The 19,724-nt window shown below is 57.3% G+C and overlaps 1 protein-coding gene across 2 annotated transcripts in view; it reads left to right on the top strand.

The window, feature by feature from the left end:
- The first annotated feature begins 302 nt into the window (after positions 1-302).
- The window catches only part of TNFRSF8 (TNF receptor superfamily member 8), a 66,798-nt gene continuing 47,376 nt past the window's right edge, over positions 303-19,724 (top strand). Inside the window, exon 1 of one of the 2 annotated variants that reach the window (XM_084875340.1) lies at positions 303-543. Coding sequence is in view for 1 of the 2 variants with exons in the window: in XM_084875339.1 (XP_084731465.1) it covers positions 8,083-8,151 (69 nt within the window). In the remaining variant the exon portion in view is untranslated. Of the gene's footprint in view, positions 544-7,910; positions 8,152-19,724 lie in introns of those variants that run through there. The other variant, XM_084875339.1, reaches the window with a different exon arrangement.

Below are 19,724 nucleotides of genomic sequence, written 5' to 3'. Positions count from 1 at the left end.
GAGAGAATAAAAACAATTGGACCTCAGACACACCTTTCAGAAGACTTTCACTGCGGAAGAGACTCTTAGGTAGACAGGATGGCCCACAGATGTCATTTTCCTTTCTTAGCCTGCGCAGTGTGTAAGCGGTGGCAGAGACCGATGCCATGCTCACTGTGGGCTTCACTGCACGAACTGCCTCTTACTGATCTGGCTTGCCTGTGTAGGATCATCGCTGAGTGCCCAGTATTTCAAGCAAAAGCACCCAGTCCTCTGACCACCTCTCTCCCAGGATTTAAAAACAAACACACACACACACACACACACACACACACACACACACACACACACTGCAGGCTGCCTTACAAGCACCTGTGGCTTATTCATTCTGCTTTTCTTTGCTGGACGCCACCCGGGTGGCAGGCACTGAACAGACGGCAACATCCCTGCCCGGGTCTCTCTTCTTTTCCCCCCCGAGAAGCCAGCACCCCCAGCCTTGATGTTCCATCTGCCAGTGGGGGCGGTGCTCATGGGGCGGGGGCCTCACTGGATAGGAAGAGCCTGGTGAGGAATGGCGCTCTCTCTCTCTCTCTCTCTCTCTCTCTCTCTCTCTCTCTCTCTCTCTCCCTCTCTCTCTCTGTTTCCCTCCCTCCTTCCCTCTCGGGGGGCTGCCCCAGGCCCTCCTGTCCGGACACAGCATCAGGGACATCCCTGCAAGGCACCGCCCAGGACACACGCTATCCTTGACTGAGCTGCCGGTTGGTTCTGTGGCCTCCGGTTGCTTCTGTTCTTTTTTGTGCCCAGCGCCTCTGGTTCTGTGATTAATACTGGACTCGCTTTGGTTTCCTGAGCATCTAAATGACTCACCCCATTCACAACGGCCTGTGAGCCGGAAGGTCTGGGGGGTTGGAGCGTCGTCCGTGCACCAGAAGGCTGCGGGTTCGATTTCCGGTCAGGGTTTGATCCAGGTTTTGGGTTCGATCACTGATCGTGTGCATGAAGGAGACAGCCCATCGTGTTCTCTCTCTCTCTCTCTCTCTCTCTCTCTCTCTCTCTCTCTCTCTCTCTCTTCCTCTTTCTAAACAAATAAAACTTAAATCCTTTAAAAAATAAAATAAAATAGAAATTGAGGCTCAGAGAGGGTGAGTGACTTGCCTGACACCACACAGCTAGGACGTGTCAGAGACAGGAATTGACCCCGCGGAGCGGAGCTGGAAGTGTCCCCCAGACTTGACGGGAAGCAGACCTCCTCTCTCTGTCCCCGCGCCTCAGACCAGGGGCCTCTGAGGCAGGCCATCGGTTCCCAGCCCCTGATGTCACCAATAAAGCCGTCAAATCAAATAAAGGCGCTGCAGCCCGGAGAGGGCGGGCACGTGCTGACTGCAGATCTGGGCTCAAACCCAGGCTCCCGACTCACCATAGAGTCTTCCCATACCCAGAGCTGCCCCCTACCAGCTGGAACCCCGGAGGAACCCCACTGGGTGCCAGAGGGTTGGGGAAGTGCCCCCACCGTGGCTGTGCCAGCAGCAAGCTGGCCTGCGCTGAGGCACGGGACGTGGCCACCTGCCTGCATCACCCGACGGCTGGGAAGGACCTCTGACCCCCAGGTCTTGCCTGGCCCGCAGTCGCTGTGTGACTCGCTTTGGGCTGGACCGGTGAATGCCACGGTACGTCCGTCCCCTGAGGAGGGGAACGCCAGGCGAGGAGCACTCCAGCTGTGGACTTAAATGGAGAGGTGTGGGGCCAGAGCAGGGGCCCGGGTGTCCAGGGGGAGTGGGCAAATGGCAGCGCAGCCCTTTCCATTCCTCCCCTTGCACCCCAAAGAGCTTTCTCTGCCCCCTGTTCTATTCAGGGCACAGTGCAAGCCTGGAGGCTGCCTGGGAGCGGTAACATCCACGGCTGGCACATCTGGCAAAGAAGGAACTATGTCTCAAGGATCCCCACCTGTCTCCTGGTATTCTCACACCTGTGCAGTCCCCCCCACCCTGGGGAGAGCCAGGCTGTGTTACATGTATCGTGGACATGATCAGATGTGACTTCTGAGGCTCGGTCCCCAGCGTGGCTTGCACCTGGCTCTCTTGGGGTCCCTTGCTCTGGGGGAGGCCTGCCGCGTCCTGTGAGGACACCAGCAGCTTCCTGCCCACGGTGCTCAGCCGCAGTCGAGCCGGCAGATGATTGCAGTCCCAGCTGGCACTTTGTGTTGATGTTAATCCTCTCCCAGGGATATCTTTTTCCATGGATATTTATTTATTTATAAAATATTTTTGTTGATTTCAGAGAGGAAGGGAGAGGGAGAGAGAGAAACATCAATGATGAGAGGGAATCATTGGTTGGCTGCCTCCTTCGCGACAGCAAACCAGCAAGCCAGGCATATGCCCTTGACTGGAATCAAACCCGTGACCCTTCAGTCAGCAGGCCCATGCTCTATCCCCTGAGCCAAGCCGGCTAGGGCCATTGATTTTTAGAGAGAGCAGAAGGGAGGGGGAGACAGAGGGAGAAACGTCAATAGGAGATGAGAGACACGTCGATGGGTTGCCTCCCGCATGTGCCCTGACTGGGACTGGGGATCGGGCCTGCAACTGAGGTACATGCCTGCCTCTGCCCTCAATCGGAATCGAAATCCACAGCCCATCAGTCTGATGGCCGAAGTTCTAACCACTGAGCAACTGGCCAGGGCCCAGCTGACATCTGAGAGACCCCTGAGCCAGAGTCCCCACCAAGTCTCTCCTGAATTGCTGACCTACAGATATGAGGTGACATGATGCTTCTCGTTGCTCTAAGTTGCTACGTTTAGGTAACCGGCACACTCAGAGAAGAGAAGCCACTGGCCTGCAGTCACGTGGTCAGACCAGTCACCTGCCTCGTGCTCTTTCTCCTGGGAAAGCAAGGGCGGCAGGGGCCTAGGCGGGGCTGAGAAGGCAGCTGGCGCCTCAGAGTCAGAGGGTTTGGGAGCCACATCGCAGCCTTGCCACGCTCAAGGTGTGTGACCTCCAGGCAAGTTACTTAGTCTGCTCATCTGTGAAATGGGGATAGCTACACTGACTTGAAATCTTGTTGCCAGGATTACATGTCCGGCCAAGGGCCTGGTTACAGGGTTGTGGGGTGGGAGTCGGGGGTGGGGTCGGCTGCTGGGGTTCGCTCAGGCAGGGGGGAGCCCCAACTCTGAGGAGTGAACTCCCTGACACCGGCCTTCAGTGGCCACTTCTCGCCACCGTCCGAGGGACCGGAGCCGAGTGACCAAGTTGCAGCTGGTGCCCTGGGCCTCGAGAAGGGGAGACTTCTGGGGTTTGAGTTGGAGGCAGGTCCTGCCGGAGAAGCCCCCCACGAAGAGGCCTACTCTCCCCGAGGCACCTGGGAAAGGCACCCCAAAAACTGCCTGGGCCAATCAGAGCAGAAAGAGGCAGGCTTTCCCCCTCCGGTTTGCAGCCTCCTACCTGCCTGCGGCTGCCCGGGGCAGAAAGCATCCTTCTCTCTGCGGAGGGTATTTTGGGGCCATTTGGGGCTGGGGTTCCCAGCTGTTGGGGAAGCCCCTGAATTTCCTGAGCCGGGCCAGAGCCTGGTGTCTTGCTCAGCATCCCTTCGGTGACACGGGTTCCGTTCCCTCCGGAGAGCCCGCTGCCGCACCTGCCTCCCGCCCCCTTGCTCTGAGACGCTGCTCACCTGCCCGCCTCCTGCAGGCCCAGCCTGGCTCCCGTGGCGAGGAGGGGCCTTGACCCCTACCATCCCACATCAGGGCCTGCGCTGCGGGCCAGGGACTTCCCCTCCGGGCTCTTCAAAGCACTTTCACACGCGCTCAGAGTTCAAGGCGCCTGAGACCTGCAGACAAGTCGAAACCCCAGGCGCCTCCATCCCGGGCCTTCTCTCTAGAGTCCCCCCAGCTGTCCCAGCTGCGGTTTCCTAGGCCTCCTCACGTCCCCCGCTCAGGCCGCCTCCCCCGGGATGGGGCACGTTCCCTGCCACCCATCACCAGCTCACAGCCGCGTCCCAAGCACCCTGGCTCTCCGGGAGCCCCCCTTCCTGGGCCAGATGGATGGCACAGCCAGTCATTACAGTCCTGACACAGCGAGATCAGTTCTAGAATTGAGGCACAAAAAACGACAGAAACCGCCTTTCTGGCTGGGAAGATGCTGGGGGAGGGGCAGGAGCAGTGCCAGGAAAGCAGCAAAGAGGCGGGCCTGAGGCGTGTGCTATGTGGAGGGCCAGGGTGGGCAAAGGCGTGGAGGGGGGAAGCGTGGCGTGTGTGACTGGAGCAGGGGTGAGGGGAAGAGGCTGCCAGTGAAGCTAGAGAAATGAGACTGGTCTTGGGTACCATTGGCTCTGGGACCCTAGTGGAGTCGTGGCTCTGTGCCTCAGTTTCTCACCTGCAGAATGGGCACAATAGGATCTTCTCCATGGGGTTTCCCCGAGGATTCAAGGAACATCGTTTCCTGAAAACTCTTAGCAGAAAGTAAGCACTCAAAGCCATCTATTGTTATTACCGTTAAGTAAATGTTATAAATTCTCAGGTGACGAAAACCCAGCTTCCTTCCCCCTCCCGCTCCCGCACCTCTGCAAGATCCCTTTAGAAAGTCTAGGGAAGAGAAGGACAGGAGAGAGAGACAGGTGTCCATTGCTATGATGATCTTGAAAAATTATTATTATTATTGTATTTTATTTTTTTAAAATATATTTTATTGATCTTTTTACAGAGAGGAAGAGAGAGAGATAGAGAGCTAGAAATGTCATGAGAGAGAAACATTGACCAGCTGCCTCCTGCACACCCCCCACCGGGGATGTGCCCGCAACCAATGTACATGCCCCTGACCGGAATCGAACCTGGGACCTTTCAGTCCGCAGACCGACGCTCTACCACTGAGCCAAACCGGCTTCGGCTTGAAAAATTATTTTAATTAAAAAATTTTTTAATGGATTTTAAAGAGGAAGAGGGAGGGAGAGAGACGGAAATACCAGTGATGAGAAAGAATCATTGATCTCCTGCCTCGAGCCTGCAACCCAGGCATGTACCTTGACCAGGAATTGAACCGTGACCTCCTGGTTCATAGGTCAATGCCCAATCACTGAGCCACGCTGGCTGGGCTATCATGATCAATTTAATATAATGATTAGTATTACTTTTTTAAACCATGACTTTTTAAAATCTTTTTAGATATATTTTATTGGGGTAAGGGGGAGAGATCAACCAAAGGACTTGTGTGCATGCATATGGGCCTAGCCAGTGGCCATGGACAACAGGGGGGTGGGGGCATATGTGGGAGGGGTTTGGGATGGGAATGGGGGGATGAGGACAATTATGTGATACCATAATCAATAAAATAAAAAAAAATTTTATTGATTTTTTATAGAGAGGAAAGGAGAGAGACAGAGAGCTAGAAACATCAATCAGCTGCCTCCTGCACACTCCCTACTGGGGATGTGCCCGTAACCAAGACACATGCCTTTGACCAGAATCGAACCTGGGACCTTTCAATCCGCAGGCTGACGCTCTATCCACTGAGCCAAACCGGTTTCGGCTATAATGATTATTTTTAATTGGTGTGTAGTATTTCATTAAAAGCACATACCACAATTTACTTAACCATTCTCAGTTGTGATTCTTGGCATATTTCCAAAATTTACAAATACTATTTCAGGAAACATTACTTATTTATAGTTTTTTTTTTTTTTTTTTTTCTCCCCAGTTGAACCATTTCCTCAGTTTTTCTTTGCTGGGGTGAAATTACTGAACCATGAGCCGTAATTTGTGTGTGTGTGTGTGTGTGTGTGTGTGGGGGGGGACTTTGCTAAGAATTGCCGATGGCTTTCTGAAAAGGGTTGCAACATTTACCAGCAGCGTCTGAATGCATGTTCCACTTTGGGGTGGGATTTTACCCAAGTTGTTGTTATAAAGGAAAAAAAAAACAAAAAAAAACCCTAACGAGTTAATGGCTCAGAGAGATCAGAGGTGGTTGTAATTTGCATCTCTTCAATTGCTAGAAAGATGGAACTTTTGGAACGTGTAATAGTGTCGGCTTGAGTTTCCCCTGGTGTCAGCATCCTGATGTTGTTGGGTTGCGTTTGCGTGGTGAACAAACATGTGTTTATTCAGAGCGCCTGCGGGTCTGCAGGGCAAACCTGTGGACGGGGAAGGAGCATGCTGGGGTGCCCACCGCTGCCCGGGCCTGTGGCCATCCTCCGGGGTCACTCCCGGAACCACTTCCTTGATTGTTTAACAGGGTTCCAGCTCACGCACCCCAGGCCCGGTGCCCAGGGAGAGCACCCGGTGAGGCAGGTTCTCCAGGGAGAAGCCAGGAGCTCCAGGAGGCTCGGCAGGGGGTGGCCCCTCTCCTGGGCGGGTCCCGGTGGGAGACAAGGGCTAGGGGGCCATGTTGCAGGATGGGGCTGAGGACACCTTGCAGGGAGGCCGAGGTGCAGACCTCCGAGGGGGCCGAGGGCCATGCCCGGCATGGGGGAGCCATCGGATCCCCGGGACTGGCTGCCTGTGTTGGGCCTCGGTTTCCCCATCGGAAGAAAAGCAAAGGCAAGGCAAGTGAACGAGCCCTTGACCGCAGCCTGCTCGGATGCTCAGCAAACTGTGGAGGGTGCAGGGTGTGAGAAACAGAGAGCCCGTGGGAGGGAGAGGCACGTGTAGGGAGAGGCATCCATGCCAACGAGACTTCCTTCGAATGGGGTGGGCATGCCTCCTCTCCCAGGTCAGACCATTAGGCTCCTCTCCTGGGCACATAACTCAGGGGCAGGGGACACCCGTGAATCGATAACCAAATGCTCTGTTCTTCTCACCATCAGTCCCTCCGATAGTCCACCTGCCTACTCACCCGCCTGCCCATCCCCCATTTGCCCATCCATCTACTCACCTATCCCACCCACCCATCCATCTACCCATCCATCTATTCATTCATCTACCCACCACCCACTCACCCACCCATCCGTCTCCCAATCACCCATCCACTCACCTACCAACCCATCCCCCACCACCCATCCATCCATCCACCCATCTGTTCATCCACCCACCCACTCACTATCTGTCCCCAACCCACCCGTCCACTCATCTACCCACCCATCCACCCACCCATTCACTCACCTACCCACCCATCCACCCACCCAATCACCCACTCTCCTATCCCACCCACCCATTTACTCACTCACCCATCTATTTATTCACTCACCTACCCACCCATCTGTCCCCAACCCACCCACCCACTCACCTATCCCACCCACCTTCCATCCACCCACCTACCCTCCACCCATCCATCTATTCATCCATCCACCCACCACCCACTCACTCACCCATCCGTCTCCCAATCACCCATTCACTCACTTACCAATCCATCCCCCACCACCCATACACCCACCCACTCACCCATCTATTCATCACCTGCCCACTCACCATCCTTCCCCAACCCACCCATCCCCTCACCAACCCACCCATCCACCCATTCACTCACCTACCCACCCATCCATCCACCCACCCATCCACCCATTCACTCACCTACCCACCCACCCATCCACCCATTCATCCACCTACCCACCCACTCACCACCCCCCCCCCCCATCCTTCTGCTGTTGCATTTTGCAGTGAACACACATGAATGGGGTTAGTGGTGGTGGTGGTGGTGGGGGGCTCTCTTCAGTCTCCCTCCTCCAGTCTCTTCCAAACACTCTCCCCGGAGGAGAGACGTGTGAGCTGGTCCGTAGCAGGAGCAGGAACCCACTCAGGTTCTGCTTTTCCGTGGGGTGGGCGTGCCCTGAGACCGCTGGGACCCGCCCCGGGAGTCCCTCCCTGCAGGGCGGGAGCTGCCCTCTCCGCCCCTCCGGCCCCTGGAAGGGGCCAGCCCTCTGGAGCCCAGGAGGAGCCCTGCACAGCGCGGGGGGCGTGCCCTGCTCTGAGTCACCCCGCACGTGTCTGTCCCTCTTCTTCTCTTCGCTGCCAGGTGGCCGGTTCTTTGAAGCGGCTCAGGGTCCACCGGGCGCCTCCGGGAGGCAGAGGAGGGGGAGCCAAGGCGAGACTTGGGGAGGGGCAGCGACTTCGCAGCGTGAGGCTGGGCACCGGGGAGGCAGCTGGTCCCGTCCCGCTGAGCCCGGCGCCTCCAGCCCAGCTCCTCCGGGATGCTCGCTCTTCGCGCCGCCGCCGTGCTGGGGCTGCTGCTCCTGGGGGTGCTCCACGCCCTCCCGCAGGTAAGGGGGTGCTGGGGGCCGGGGGAGGCACTGGCGGTCCAGAGCGCCCTCTCCCCGCCGCCGCCTGGAGCCCGGATCGCGTGGGGCACGCAGGACACAGGAGGAAGGAGCCCCCTCTCCTCCGTCCCCGCCCGCCGGAGTGAGGGGCTGCGGGGGCAGGCAGGGGGACCCGCATACGCAGTGTGGTGAGGTGGGAGGGCGCTGACAGCTGTGGGGGTGCCCTCCCCCGCCAGGCAGATTATTCACTTATTCCGCAGCCACTGAGCTGCGGGTCTGTGGGCAGCAGAGCGGCTGCTTGTGGGTGGGGGTCAGGGCGGGTTAGGTGAGGACCCCAGGGCCGGGCAGGCCAGAGAGGCTGCTGTTGGGGCTCTCCTCGCTACACACCCCGGCCCCTAAGCGGCCACTGGCTGATGAAGGAGGGAGAGGTGGGTGACATGCTTTTGAATCCTCGGGCAGGCGGGCGGGCTTCAGGCAGGAGTGGGGGAATGCAGGTGCCCCTTCCCCCTCTTCCCAGGCACCCCCTTCCCTCTTCAATGGGACACTGAGAGGTCGCCCCCGCGCCCCCCATCCCTCCCCGCTCCCCCTCCCCATGCAACAGAGGGCGGAGGAGGCTGCTGACAGGGTGACCGGACAGACGCAGCGGAGAACCAGCCCAGCCCCCTGAGCCCGTTGCTGATGGCCCGGTGGAGGGGGGGTCTGGGGTGCCCAGGTCTTGGGGAGCTCAAGGGGAGGGAGGGAGGGAGGGCGGGAGGGAGGGATGTGTCCGGGACTCGGGGAGCTTGGCTAGTATTTGGTGGCGGGAGACCATGTGCTTCCTTTCTGTGGAGTGGAACCTCCTTAAGTCAAAACAATAACTCGCATCTTATTACACACGGGATACAGCGCCATATCCTCAGCGCCAGGGGTGGAAGCCGGACAGACACAGTGAAGTGTTTGGACACTGTCTCATCCTGACTCCTTCACAGACGAATCGTGGTCTTCCTTTGGTTTCTAGAACGCACCGGGCTTGGCCGGGACTGCACCATACGGAGCACATGGGTTAGAAGCAGGATTCTGTCCGAGGTGGGGGAGGGGGGCGAGTGCCCCCGGTTTAATGACCTCCCTGATGGATGGGTGACGTGTGGATGCGTGGGGCTGTGTGTGCCTCTTCCAGAGCGGAGGCTGAGCGGAGGGGAGGAGGCTGAGGGGAGGGGAGGGGACGGGGAGGCTGAGGAGGGGACGCGGGTGCTGGAGGAACGTGTACACATTGAAAGATGCGGCGGACCCGCCTTCCAGGAGGCCGCCAGCTCGCCCTCCCACGGCCGCCCGCCAGAGAGTAGCAAGTTCCCCACATCCTAACCGACTCTCGATCTTATCTGCAGTTTGTATTTTTGTCAATGTAACCAGCGATAAGGCCCTATCTTTGTTGTCTTCATTTGCATTTCCCTCCGACCAGAGAGAGGCTGAGACACTGGGCCGCTTCTTGGCGGGGCGGGCGCCGTGGGGGAGGGGGCTTGGTGCTCGCCCCACCCGGCCCCTCCAGCCTCTTCCATTTCTGTCGCTCCAGGAAACGTTTGAAAAGTTCACTATTAGGGAAAAAAAACACACACAAAACAAAACAATCAGGGCTTGAAATTTCAACCCGTTTTTCCTGGTTTGGCGGCAGCAGGAATGCGTTCTAGCTGTGCGTCACATTCTGAGAAAGAGATTTGGCCTCTGCCCCAAGAGTGGTTTTTGTAATGTGACTCCGATTACTCCCCCATCTGGAGAGAAGAATCCTGGGCTCCCTCCCCTTTCTGGCCCCCACCTTCTCCAAGAGGCACCCGGGAGGGGCTGGGGGACTGCGGCTGGAGGCCTAAGGCCTTTCCCTGACAACTTAGGACCCACCCCACCGCCCAGTCATGTTCAGGCCAGGCTGAGGCTGAGGCAAGCCTCCCTCCCACCTCCACGCCCCCACTCTCAGCCAGATGTAGACCTGGGCCCCATGTGAGCCTCGGGGAGTGGGGGGAGCGGGCTGAGGGGGGTGCTCCGATGGCTCTTTGCTGGGGATAAATAACGAGCTCACGAGCTCACGTGCTCACGTGGGATTCTCTGGCAGGAGGGCTGGACAGATGGTCTGGGTCTGCTTAGGAAAGGGGGTGTCCCCAGGGCGCCCACCTTCTACAGGAAGGCCAGGTCTGCCTGGATGAGATGACCCTGTCCCCGAGAGGGAGGCCCTGATGGACAGACGGATGGACAGACGTGCAGGGGAAAGCAGGTTCAGGCTGGTGGGAATCAGGGCCTCCCCTCCTCAGAGAGGCCAGGGGGGTGAGGTGCATGGAGTGGTGTGTGTGTGTGTGTGTGTGGGGGGGGGGGGCATTAGTCAGCTTGAGAGCAGCCAGTGCTGGGCGAAGGGCAGCTTTACTGGAAGTCCCCGCCGCCGCTCCCACTCCTGTGTGACCCAGACGCGCTTCTTGAGTTCGATGTGATTCACCCTGAGGCTCATGTGCACCCGCCTCGCCCCACTTCGCTTGGGCACAGGTTAGGCGATCGTGACCCCCATTTTCCAGACGAGGACATGAGGCCCAGAGGTGGGAGGGTTTCGCTCGCCGTTCCCGGACGGGTCAGGGGCAGAGCAGGACCGGAGTCCCAGACCGGAAGGAGAGCATGTCCACAGAGGCAGCTCCAGGTCAGGGCCAGTCCTCTGGCGTCTCTCTCTCCTCCCACCCGCGGGCTATTGGGCTCTGAGTAGCAAGCCCTCCTCCAGAATCTTCGCTGCCCGTGGTCAAAACCCACGGGGCATTCTCAGTGGCCTCGCTGCTGGGAAGGGACTTTCTATACGCCCCTCAGTCCACTTTCTCAGAGCGCCTGGATCTTGGAGGACATTCATCCAAGTACTTAAGTATTCATTCATTCATTCATGCATACATGCATTTATTCATTCATTCATTCATGCATTCATTCATTCATGCATGCATTTAGGAAACCTCACAGGAGCAGCTGCCCTGTGCCAGGCATGGTGATCATCAGCCTCCGCTTGCAGGCCTCTGGGGACGGGGCGCTCACTCCCGCCCAAGGCAGCTCCTGCTCCCCTGGGTTAGCGCCACCTTTAGATGGCCTTTACGGGGCGCTGAAATCTGTCTCCTCAAAGCGTCCACCCATTCGTGGTGGTGGGAGCTGGGCTGCAGGAGTAAGTGGGCTTCGCCTTGGGATTGCCTGCCAGCCATGTGCAGGCTCCCCCCGGGGCCGGGGCCCCCTGGCCAATCGCACCGCCCAGGACCCCAGCATTCCTTCCTCCCGTGGCCTGGGTGCGATGCCTGTTCACAGGTGATTTTGAGAGAGAGAGGAAGGGAGAGGGAGAGAGAGACAGAAACATAAAGGATGAGAGAGGAACAGCAATCGGCTGCCTCCTGCATGTTCCTCATTGGGGACCGAGCTTGCAACCTGGCATGTGCCCTCACTGGGAATGGAACCGTGACCTCCTGGTTCATGGGTGATGCTCAACCACTGAGCAACACCGGCCTGTCTTACCAATCCATTCATTCCCCAAACATTGGTTGAGCCCTACTGTGTGCCAGGAGTGTTCTGGATGCCGGGGGGAACCCCATGCCCAGCCCAGCCAGCCTCTGCCTCATGGAACTGACATTCCCTTGCCGACAGACAGGCTGGAGCTCGTTGCCGTGGAGGTGACTATAACCAGGAGGGCCTCCGGGAGGAGGTGACGTGCACAGGGAGGAAGGAGGGGGTCTGCCGTGGGACCTGAGCAGGAGCATCGGCCCAGAGAGCGAGGGGAGGAACGGGAAGGAGCCAGCGTGGGCAGGAGGGATGTGGTGGAGAAGGCAGGGAAGTAAGGAATCGCCCAGGCCTCTGTGGGCTGCGGTGCAGAGGGGGAGGGAAGCACCTGACTGTTGTGGCGTTCCCGTTCCCCTCTGCTGCGGTGGGACGGGTGGGCGAGCAGGGAGCCGGGCTGGTGCGGTGGTCCAGGCGAAGGGCCAGCAGAACCAGGACAGTCCTTTAGAGCGGAATCCGCAGGACCTGCTGATGGGTGAGGGCAAGTGCAGGGAGCAGGAGGGGGTGCGGGATCCTGTCCGATGGGGGCTCTGCCTCTGGGTGAATGGTGGTCGGTTCTGGAGGCAGGAAAACCGGGCCCGGGACAGAAGCGAGTTTTGGAGAAAAGCACCAGGTCTGTCCCGTGGGGCGGGAGCGTGGACGTACGGAGCGCTCTGCAGCGCTGGGGCCCCTCATCTCCATCTCAGGTACCAGAGGCACCAACACCTCCCTCACTGCCGCCCCTCACTTCTGTTGATGTAGCCCAAGATTCCCCATTTTCTTGGCCACCACGTTATGTTGTCGATTCGTTCCAATCCGAAGGTAGGGTCTTCTGTTCATCCCGCTGACGTGTTCTGTTGGCTTTCTCTTGTGGTGGTTTAGAACAGTGGTCGGCAAACTCCTTAGTCAACAGAGCCAAATATCAATAGCACAACATTCGACATTTCTTTGGAGAGCCACATTTTTTAAACATAAACTTCTTCTAACGCCACTTTTTCAAAATAGACTCACCCAGGCCACGGTGTTTTGTGGAAGAGCCATACTCAAGGGGCCAAAGAGCCGCATGTGGCTTGCGAGCCGCAGTTTGCCGATCACTGGTTTAGAACACGTTTACCCTCTCAGAGCCGAGGCCAGAGTGCAGGGAGGTCACATTCCTTCTGGACCTCGGGGGCAGCGTGCTTCCTGGGCTCTCCCAGCGGGTGGGGGCTGCCTGCATTCCTTGGCCCGTGGCCCCGGCCACTCTGACCTCTGCTTCCACTGCCTTGTCGCCTTCTCTGACTTTCCCCTTGTGATTCCACGGGGCCCACACGGAGGACCCGGGGCTGTCTCATCTGAGAATCCTGAACCGAATCACGTTGGCATAGTTTCTTGCCAGTTAAGGGAACATACTCCTAGCCACACGCTCCAGGGATTAGGATGTGGACATCTTTGTGGGGGCCCTTATTCTACGTCCCACGCCTCATCTTGTTGAATCTGGCCCATCGCTTGTCTTTTTTTTGGGAGGGTGTAGACATTTTGGTTAAAGGTATGTATATGGGCTTTTGCCCGGCTGACCTGGCTCAGTGGTTGAGTGTTGACCTGTGAACCAGGAAGTCATGGTTTGATTCCGGGTCAGGGCATCTATCTGGGTTGCGGGCTTAATCCCCAGTGTGGGGCAGGCAGGAGGCAGCCAATCAATGAGTCTCTCTTATCATTGATGTTTCTCTCTCTCCCACTCTCTCCCTTCCTCTCTGAAATAAATGAAAATATATTAAAACAAAACAAAACATTAAGAGATGAAATATTAAAAAAAAAAAAAAAGTATGAGTTTTGGGTCATCCTGCCAACTTTGTACCCTGCTTCTGACACTCACCATAGGGTGCTCTTGGCAAGCTAAGTCACTTCTCTGTGCTTCGGTTTCCCCGCCCACGGAAGGGGGGGTAAGAGCAGCGGCGGCCTCGCAGGGCTGTGGGAAGAATCCCGTGGGCTCCTGTGTGAAAAGTGCTGAGTACAGCTCCTGGCACAGAGCGAGGGCGGAGGGAAGGCAAGCCATTCCGAGTGCCTGCTGGGGGTCAGGCACTGTGGGCCCGGCTGCAGGCCAGCCAGTGACAGGGCTGGCCCCGAGGGTGGTGGCTGGGACGGAGACGCAGGGGACAGTGTGACAGCGCTGTGTGGAGATCTGTCCCGGGTCTGCGGGGGCCTGCAGGGGCCACGCTCACCTCCCCGGGGTCTGTGGGGGAGCGGGCCCCGGGTGCAGACCCCGCTGCAACCCCAGGGACTGTAACTCGGACTTTTCAGGAACTGTAACTTGACCGCTGGCCCACCCACCCGGGGTGCTCTCAGGGCAGGAGGGCTGTGGGAACTTGGAAGTGAGGAGTCAGCAGCTGCAGCACTTGGACTCGGGCCAGATCTTGGTCGTGTTTGACTTACTCATCTCCATCCCACCATCTCTTTAAAAAAATATTTTTATTGATTTCAGAGAGGAAGGGAGAGGGAGAGGGAGAGAAACATCAATGATGAGAGAGAATCATTGATCAGCTGCCTCCTGCACATCCCCACACTGGGATGGAGCCCACAACCCCGGCAGGTGCCCTGGGTGGGAATGGGACCGTGACCTCCTGGTTCCTAGGTCCGTGCTTGACCACTGAGCCATGCCAGCTGGTCTCTTCCCTCCTATTAGTTGCTCTGCAACCATGGGTGGCTCCCCATGGCCGAAGGCTACATTTCCCAAAGTCACTTCCAGGGAGCGGTAGTTCCATGAGAAAAGGGTTCTGTGGCCAACTAAGTTTGGGAAACATCTTGTCCCTCTGCCCCCAACCTTTCCTTGGAGAGTCAGAGAGCAAGTGAGCACATACAAGGCACTGCCTCCCTCCCTCCCTCCCTCCCTCCCTCCCTCCCTCCCTCCCTCCATCCTTCCCTCTCTCCCTCCCTCCCTCTCTCCCTCCCTCCCTCCCTTCCTTTATTCTTCTCTCCTATCTTCTTTCCAGGAATTGCTATTTATTGTCTCCCATGGGCCTGCTCTGGGAGCTGACTCATGACATGGAACAGTCTAGAATCGGCTTTTGTGTCTCCCTGAACCCTTTGATGAGTGCGTGATGGCAGGGGACTTAGATTTATTCTCTGTCTTCCCAGGGGGGCCCTGTTTTAGTTTCCCATTGTGACTGTGTCATTACCATAAACTCAGTGACTTCAAACAACACACACGGTGCTCTTTCGGTTCATAAGTCCGAAACCGTTGTCACTGGGCCAGAGTCCAGGCCTGGGCGGGGCTGCCCTCCTCTCTGGAGACTCTGGGGGAAGTTCCGTCCCCAGCCTTTCCAGCTGCTGGAGGCACCTGCACTCCTTGGCTTGTGGCTCCTTCCTCTGTCTTCACGCCAGCTGCAGAGCATCTCTCCGACCTGCTTCTGCCATCCTCACATGTCTTTCTCCAACTCTGACTCTCTCTTTCTCTCTCCCCACCTCTCTCTCTCTCTCTCTCTCTCTCTCTCTCTCTCTCTCTCTCTCTCACACACACACACACACACACACACACACATTTTTAAGGATGCTTGTGATGACATTGGGCCACCCAGATAATCCAGGATCACCCACCCATCTCAGGGTCACCGATTAGCAACCTTAATTTCACCTGCAACCTTAGCTCCCCTTTGGCTTGGAGGTGATTTAGCCAGAGGTTCTGGCGATAAGGACTTGGGCATCTTTGAGAGCCACTGCTGACCACAGACCCTCCTCATCTCCTCCGTCCCTCCCCCCAGGAGAGTCTCAGTGAGGATACTGCTGTTGTCAGCTCCGTCCCAGAGAGGGTGCTCATGGGCCTGGGCTCCACCCTGCCAGGGCTCCGGACTCCATCCTCGGTGGCTGTGTCTACGTGTCTACCTTTCCTGGGTTTTACCCCCAGCCACGCCTACTGCCCCTCAGCTCCCTGAAGGCCAGAGGCAGGACCTGGGGAGTTTCCCTGGCCCCGGCACACAGGAGTGACAGCGTGAGGGATGCAGCTTGCATGTGGCAGGGACAGGCTGTGTGTCTGACAGGGGTGGGGGTGTAATGGGGGGTGTTTGAAGTTGGGGAGGAGGATGACTTCATTTCAGGTGTCTCTTGGTCTGGAGCTCAGGTGGGGCCTTGGAGTGGAGAGTGGGGCTCAGGGACCCCAGGACTAGGCGACAAACCCGTGTAGTGGTTATTTATGAGCGGGCTGTGATCGAGGATAATGGCCCTTTAAGATAGTCACAGCCTAATCCTGGGAACCTGTGACTATGTCACCTTGTCTGGAAAAGGGGACTTTTATTTATTTATTTGTTTTTTGAAAAGGGGACTTTTAAATATATATATAATTTTATTTTTAGAGAGAGAGGAAGGGAGAGGAGAGGGACAGAGAGAAAGGAACATCAATGAGAGAGGAAATCATCAACCAGCTGCCTCCTGCACATCCCCCACTGGGGATCAAGCCCAAGCCCCAAACCCCCATGTGCCCTGACCGGGAATCGAACCGGTGACCACTTAGTTCCTGGGTTGACACCCAACTGCTGAGCCACACCAGCTGGGCTGGACAAGGGGACTCTGAATAAGTGACTAAGGGTATGGTCTTTGAGCTGGGAGATTAGCTTGGATTACCCAGGTGGACCCGCTGTCCCCACAGGAGCCCTCACACGTGGAGACCTTGCTGGCTGAGTTACACGGGATAACACGGAAGAGAGGGATGGGCTGGGCCCGACCCCCAGTTTTGGGCTTTGCAGGTGGAGGAAGGGGCCCTGAGCCAAGCGAAGGGAGACCCCGTGGCAGCCCCGAGGAGCTGATCAACAACGAAGAGACAGGGCCTCAGTGTTAACCACGAGGAAATGGGTTCCCCGAGAGGCAAGGACCCAGCCCTGCCCACACCTTGATTAGCTGCTGTGTGTGAGCTCGCCTGGACGGGTGACCAGGGAGGGGTCCTGAGGAGGGGGCGTGCGTGCGTGAGGCCTGAAGGAGGAGTTGGGGTGTTCTGGACGAGGGGACGGGGGTGGTCAGGGAACCAGTGTGTGCAGGGCTGCTGGAGGGAGGGTGGAGTGGGTGTAAGCGGGGATGGGAGGAAGGCTGGGGGGCCGGGTGCCCGAGGATGCACAGCCGGGTGAGCCCGGGCCAGGGGCCGGGTCTCCTGGGCCATCGTCAGGATGGTGGGCTTCATGCCCCGCTGAGTTGAAGCCATCTGAGTGTCTTCCATGGCGGGCGGGGAGGAGAGGGGAGCAGATGTGTGTTTTGAAAAGGTCCCGCTGGCCCTCACCAGAGTGGCTCAGTGGATAGAGCGTCAGCCTGTGGACTGAAGGGTCCCGGGTTCGATTCCGGTCAAGGGCATGTACCTTGGTTGTGGGCACATTCCAAGAAGGGGGTGTGCAGGAGGCAGCTAATGGATGTTTTTCTCTCATTGATGTTTCTTTTCTTTCTTTTAAAAAAAATATATATTTTATTGATTTTTTACAGAGAGGAAGGGAGAGGGATAGAGAGCTAGAAACATCAATGAGAGAGAAACATCGACCAGTTGCCTCCTGCACAGCCCCCACCGGGACCTTTCAGTCTGCAGACACACGCTCTATCCTCTGAGCCAAACTGGTTTCAGCTCATTGATGTTTTTAACTCTTTATTCCTTTCCCTTCCTCTCTGTAAAAAAACAATAAAATATATAAAAATAAATAATAATTTTTTAAAAAGACAAGGTCCCTCTGGCATCGCACTGTGAGTGGGCTATGGAGGATGGGGGTGGGTGTGAGGAGACCCTTAGGCGGCCGCTGTCAAGACCAGGCGGTAGGGAGGTGAGGGAGAGCCGGTGGATCTGAGGGCAGAACTGGACAGGAGATCCTGGTGGGTGAGAGGCTGTGCAAGACGACCCAAGCTCTCACACCGCCTGGCTGTGTGGCTTTAGGCAAGTTTCTCGACCTCCCTGTGCCTCAGTTTCCCTGTCTGTGAAATGGGATAGATAGTAGGTATAGGGTGGGGCCCGGGATTCTGCATTTTGAGCAAGTTCACCTGCTGGCCCAGGTTCCTCACCTTGAGTAATAGAGGGGAGGGCCCCTCCGGATGGATTTGGGGTGCACCTCCCAGCTCTGCCCAGCTCCGGCCCCTTTGGATATGTTGTGTCTGATTGTCCTCTCCCACCCCGGCCCCCTCCCTGCTGTAGATGCTCAGCTGCTGCAGGTGTGGCCGGCCCCCCTTCCCCTCCACGCTGAGCCAGGTGGGGCTTTCTGAGAGTGATCTGCACCAGGTTTTACAGGGAAAACCAAACCACCCGAAACCAGACGGGCCTAGAAATGGGAAGGTTCCGGCCACTCTCTCTCTCTCTCGATGCCGCTAAGGCTGAGCCACAGGCCTCTGGTTGCACAGCTCATCACTCGGCGGACACCTCGCTCTGCCTCGAACCTGCCGGGGAACCCCACCCAAAAGCCCCCCCTCCAGGCCTCGGGCTCCCCCCTCCCACTCCCTGCTCTGTCCCCGCTTCCCTCCCTGGCCGTGGCCAGAGCCCAGCCCAGCTGTGTCTCCCCTTCCCCTGGGGCAGCGGGAGCGGACGGGCTGTCCGGGGGCTGGGCCCATGGCCAGTGGGACCTGGTGGGGCCTTGACACTCAGGAGGCCAGGCTTCCCGGCTCCACTGCTACAGATGCCCAGGCTGCTGCCCTCTCTGCCAGGAGCTGGGGTGGGTGAGGGGCCCCTGTGGCGGGCAGTGGGAGGCCATGGGGGCGGGGCAGTGGGGAAGATGGGAGAGAAGGCAGAGAGAGAGTGATGAATGGGCTGGGGGTGAGCGCTGTGCCTGGGGCAGGAGACTGGACCAGGTTTTGGGGACCACAGACGGTGCTGCAAGGGTGAAGCTCAGGTCCCCAGATGCCACCTCTGGGAAGGTGGGGTGGCCTCCCCACGGGAGCCACAGCTCCTGGAGGGCGCTCGGGGCCCACCCAGCTCTCTGCGCACAGTAGGTGCTCCATGTGCTTGTGTGGTGGTCAGGGGTCAGCTGACCGGGACTCAGCGCCTGACCCCCCCATGAGGTGGAGCTTGGGCGGGTCTTTCACTTCACAGACTGGCTTCCACGGTAACAGACTAGCTTCTAACAGTGCTGTGGGTTCAATAACCACCTTTGCTACTTCTACATGTGTGCACGCACTGACCCCGTTTTCTGGGTGCCTGTAAAACGATGACATCATAGACAACATCAACAAAAAATCCCCAGTGTCTGCCAGAGAAGGAGTGGGTGGGGGGTGGGGCTGAGCGATGCCCCCACCTCAACCCCACCTACGTCTCTGGGAATGTCTGGGGGAGCTGGGGTCCAGCACCTCCGTAGGTTTAGGGGGCTAAACCCTTCCCCCATAAGCCCCATATGAAATGGAGGCCCACAGTCCTCTACTCCCTTGGTGCGGCTCTGGTGGGCTACAATTGCCTCTCTGGCCAGCAGGAAGGCAGCTCCCCCTGGTGGCAAGCCATGGCATTACACAGCTTTATTGTTGAGCTGCTATTTACCTGTGTGGTTTTATACAATGGTTTTATTCCTCTCTCTTTATGTATATACATCATCATCTTGTTGTTGTTGTTCTGTTTTACTGAGCCATTTGCAAGTGTGTGGCAGACAGTTTGATCCTTCACCCTAATAAATCAGCATCATCTCTGACTTAAATTCACATTCAGGCATTGGACTTGGGTAGAACATAATCAGACATGGAGTCCCCGTTCACATTTCATCAGCACCTCAGTATTCTCCTCTACAGCGATACCTGCCTTCCACCTTCACTCCAGGTCCAACCCAGACATTCCATTCAGTCATCCCGTCTCTCATCTTCTTTATTCTGGAAACATTCCACAGCTGTTCTTTGTTTCATCGTTGGCATTTTTAGAGCCCCGGCTAGTTGTTTTGAAGAAAGGCCTTTGGTTTGGCTTTATCTGATATTTCCTTGTAATTTGGTTGAGATTATGGACACAGATACGATAGGCCCTTCTCAGGACATTTTTATTTAACACTAGAGGCCCGGTGCATGAAATTCGTGCAAGGGGCTCGGTCCTTGCAGCCACAGCTTCGTCTGGAAGATCATCCAGAAGGACGTCCGGAAGGTTGTTCGGCTGTCCGGTCTAATTAGCA

Source organism: Pipistrellus hanaki (genome assembly GCF_964339955.1).
Source record: "Pipistrellus hanaki genome assembly, chromosome: 2".
Classification (NCBI taxonomy): Eukaryota; Metazoa; Chordata; class Mammalia; order Chiroptera; family Vespertilionidae; genus Pipistrellus; species Pipistrellus hanaki.
Note: the sequence above shows the minus strand (reverse complement) of the source record. Positions and strands in the feature narration are given on the sequence as shown.